At 57.4% G+C, this 4,410-nt stretch overlaps 1 protein-coding gene across 3 annotated transcripts in view; it reads left to right on the top strand.

Annotated features, from left to right (window-relative positions):
* OPRL1 (opioid related nociceptin receptor 1) overlaps positions 1–4,410 on the top strand; it is a 9,582-nt gene extending 5,172 nt beyond the window's left edge. For all 3 annotated transcript variants that reach the window (XM_032257067.1, XM_032257066.1, XM_032257065.1), the window contains 2 exons: positions 1,661–2,016; positions 2,118–4,410. In XM_032257067.1, coding sequence (XP_032112958.1) covers positions 1,661–2,016; positions 2,118–2,641 — 880 coding nt within the window. In that variant the 3' untranslated portion in view covers positions 2,642–4,410. The remainder of the gene's footprint in view (positions 1–1,660; positions 2,017–2,117) is intronic.

Raw genomic sequence — 4,410 nt, 5'->3', positions numbered from 1 at the left:
CACTATCATCACCACCATCACCACCATCACTACCACCGTCACCACCATCACCACCGTCACCACCGTCACCACCATCATCACCATCACCATCGTCACCACCGTCACCACCGTCACCACCATCACCACCATCACCATCACCATCACCACCGTCACCACCGTTACTATCGTCACCACCGTCACCACCGTCGTCACCACCGTCGTCACCACCGTCATCACCATCACCACCATCACCACCATCATCATCACCACCGTCACCACCGTCACCACCATCACCACCATCACCACCACCATCACCATCATCACTATCATCACCATCACCACCATCACCATCACCACCATCATCACCATCACCACCGTCACCATCACCATCATCACCACCGTCACCATCGTCACCATCATCACCACCGTCACCACCACCATCACCACCATCACCACCATCATCACCATCACCACCATCACCATCGCCACCATCACCATCACCACCATCACCATCACCACCATCACCACCACTATCACCATCACCCCATCACCACCATCACCACCATCACCACCACTATCACCATCATCACCACCATCACATTCACCATCACTATCACCATCACCATCATCACCACTACTACACTGATCACATTCATTACCATCACCATCACCACCATGATCACTGCCATCGTCACCACCACCATTACCCCATGACCACCATAATCTCCCCCAACTATACAACCATTCATTTATTTAACACTTTGTTTTTTGAGACAGTCTCACTCTGTCACCCAGGCTGGAGTGCAGCGGTGCTATCTCGGCCCACTGCAACCTCTGCCTCCCAGGTTCAGGGGATTCTCCTGCCTCAGCCTCCCAAGTAGCTGAGACTACAGCACGCACCACCACACTGGGCTAATTTTTGTATTTTTAGTAGAGACAGGGTTTCACTGTGTTAGCCAGGATGGCCTCAATCTCCTGACCTTGTGATCCACCCACCTTGGCTTCCCAAAGTGCTGGGATTACAGGCCTGAGCAACTTCGCCCAGTAACAAAAATTTATTAATCACCAACAATTTTCCCAGCCCTTTCCAGCACCTTTTCCTGTGCTCAGATACAATCACACCTCATTAGCATCCCTCCTGCGCCTGTCACCATTTTCTGTCTCTATTGCTAGACAGTTGCTAGACAGCAGTGTGGACTTGGAAGTCTTTTGGTATGTTCTTATGGACTCTGGAGCCCTCAGAAACCTCTGGCAACTGTAGGGACAGCATTTGAGTCTGTGAGGGGTCTTGGAGGAGATTCGAAATCCAGGAGAGCAGGCACTTTCCCTCAGGGTTCTTACTGTTTGCTCCCATGCAGAGTCCAGGGTGTGTTCTGGTTCCCTACACGCCCCAACTCCTCTAAAGTAGACCTGTGTTTAGGGCTTGGAACTTGTGTGTGTGTCAGAATCACTTGAGGTGCTGGTTAAGATGTTTGACCCCAGGCTCCATCCCCTGAGACTGACTCAGTGAGTCTCAAGTTGGGTCCAGGAGCTGTCACTTACCAAGCTCCTGTGGGGACTGTGATGTTAAGGGACTCAGGACCAGTGTAGCTTCTGGTGGCCAAGACGAACCGCTCGCCCTTTGCTGCCCGGCCAAGCCAGCATGGCCAAGTGAAGCCTTTCTTCTGCCTCTACTCTGCAGGCACACCAAAATGAAGACAGCCACCAATATTTACATCTTTAACCTGGCCCTGGCAGACACTCTGGTCCTGCTGACGCTGCCCTTCCAGGGCACAGACATCCTCCTGGGCTTCTGGCCGTTTGGGAACGCCCTGTGCAAGACCGTCATTGCCATCGACTACTACAACATGTTCACCAGCACCTTCACGCTGACCGCCATGAGTGTGGATCGCTACGTGGCCATCTGCCACCCCATCCGCGCCCTTGACGTCCGCACATCCAGCAAGGCCCAGGCTGTCAATGTGGCCATCTGGGCCCTGGCCTCTGTTGTTGGCATTCCTGTGGCCATCATGGGCTCGGCACAGGTCGAGGATGAAGGTCAGTGCGCGGTCCCCTCCTCCCCTCACCAGGCTTCCCGTGGGTCTGGGGTGACCCCTCCACGTCTCCTCGGCCCGTGCTGACCATTTCTGTCCCTGCAGAGATCGAGTGCCTGGTGGAGATCCCTGCCCCGCAGGACTACTGGGGCCCTGTGTTTGCCGTCTGCATCTTCCTCTTCTCCTTCATCATCCCCGTGCTCATCATCTCCGTCTGCTACAGCCTCATGATCCGGCGGCTGCGTGGAGTCCGCCTGCTCTCGGGCTCGCGAGAGAAGGACCGGAACTTGCGGCGTATCACTCGACTGGTGCTGGTGGTGGTGGCTGTGTTCGTCGGCTGCTGGACGCCCGTGCAGGTCTTTGTGCTGGTCCAAGGGCTGGGTGTGCAGCCGGGCAGTGAGACTGCCGTGGCCATTCTGCGCTTCTGCACAGCCCTGGGCTACGTCAACAGCTGCCTCAACCCCATCCTCTATGCCTTCCTGGATGAGAACTTCAAGGCCTGCTTCCGCAAGTTCTGCTGCGCCTCCGCCCTGCGCCGGGAGATGCAGGTGTCTGACCGCGTGCGCAGCATCGCCAAGGACGTGGCCCTGGCCTGCAAGACCTCTGAGGCAGTGCCGCGGCCCGCATGACTAGGCGTGGACCTGCCCATGGTGCCCGTCAGCCCACAGAGCCCGTCTACGCCCAACACGGAGCTCACACAGGTCACTGCTCTCTAGGCTGACACGCCCTGAGCACCCAGAGCCTTGGACAGGCTTTTCCCTGTGGGCCAGGGACGCTCGGTCCCAGAGGAGGACCTAGTGACACCGTGGGACAGGTCAGAGCATCAGTGCTACCTCCAAGGTCCTGGACACACTGAAGCTGCCCTCCTGGTGCAGGGCTGCAGGGACACAAGGACCTACCTGGAAGCATCTGCTGTGCCGGTGGACAGCCCCAACTGGCGCCTGAGCCCCCCATGCCTCCCGTGACTCTTGGCCGCTCTGTTGCTGTGTTGGCAGAACCCTGGGTGAGCACGCACTGGAGGAGCCGCAGCAGCTGTGTCATCGTGCACACCCCATGTGCTGTGTGCATGGCAGGGCTCCAGCAGCATCTCCTCAGGGCAGCTGGACAGGCTTGGCGCCTCCCTGTAAGTGCAGCAGGGCAGCTCTTCTGTTGGGTGGGACTTGCCCTGAGCTTGGAGCTGCCACCTGGAGGACTTGCTGTTCTGACTGCAGCTGTGCAGCCAGGGTCACCCCAGGAGGGAGTGTCCCAGTGGACTGTCAGTCACTGGCTGTAGACACTGAGCTGGGCCTGGGCCAGCCGCACCTCTGAAGGTTTTCTGTGTGCTGCCCCATGCAGGCCTCATCCCTGACTGCAGCTTGGCTCTGGGCCCAACCCCGTTTCCCTGCAGGAGAGCGGCGGGAGGCCCTGACCCATTCCCTCCGGCAGTGCTACAGCCTTCCCTCCACGGACCGGACGGGACCGGATCATCAGCTGAGCCCTGCTTCTCGGTGCGTGGGAGGGGCTCAGGAGGAAGGCGCCTCCTGACCACCATGGGCAGCTCTGTTGTTCACAAAGTAGAGGCCTCATTTTCCTGGTCTCGACTGCTCTGTTTGGAGCAGGGTGAGGGAAGATTTTCTGGGGGTCCCCACATCCTCCCAGGGCTCCCCTCAGTCTCTCCTTTGCTTGAAGTCAGTGGTCGGTGGCTGTGCTGTGCTTCGAGGGAAGCTGTGTGGGAGAACCCAGTGGCCACAGCAGAGTTCTGCTCTGGTGACGCCTGCTTCATTTACGGACCTCAAGATGGTCCTGCGCAGGGCCTGAGCTTGCTGCCCAGAGGGAGGTGTGGGGCTTGGCAGGGCTTGCTTGAGCCCAGCTGCAAGGACTGTGGTGGCTGCAGGGACACTTGGGTGGGGGGTGCAGTATCTGTACCTCAGGGGATGCCTTGCTGCAGTCACCCAGAGAATCACCCTTCCTGGTCTATAGACGGAAGCTGCAGGTTGGTGACTTTGCAAATGCTCTTCCTACAGACGAACTATTAAAATACCCGCAACATTGAAAAAACTCAATTTTTCCACCAGGTAACCTTAGGCAGCTGCAAAGAACAGGAAGTGATGGTGTCTCGCCACAGAGCCTGCTCCTCCAGGTCTGGGGAGCCTTAGCCGTGGGGATTGTTCCTGGGGAGGCCCATGCTGTCTCCGTGACGTCTGTGGCAGGAGTCTCTGAGAACGGGAGCTGCCTAGCTGCAGTGTTTTCTTGCCAAGGCTAAGAGTTTTGTGAATCTGTGCTGATGTAATTTGCATCTTCACGTATTTATGCATGTGGCAAGTGTGACGTCCCATGCACGTAGTCCACCCTGGGTCTGTCTCCCAGGTCATGAAAAAGGACCCTAATAAACGCTCGCTCACTGGCTGGGTACTCTTCA

The sequence above is a fragment of the Sapajus apella genome, unplaced genomic scaffold (genome assembly GCF_009761245.1).
Source record: "Sapajus apella isolate SASKATOON/1434 unplaced genomic scaffold, GSC_monkey_1.0 scaffold96, whole genome shotgun sequence".
NCBI lineage: Eukaryota > Metazoa > Chordata > Mammalia > Primates > Cebidae > Sapajus > Sapajus apella.
This window is presented reverse-complemented; position numbering and strand designations above follow the sequence as displayed.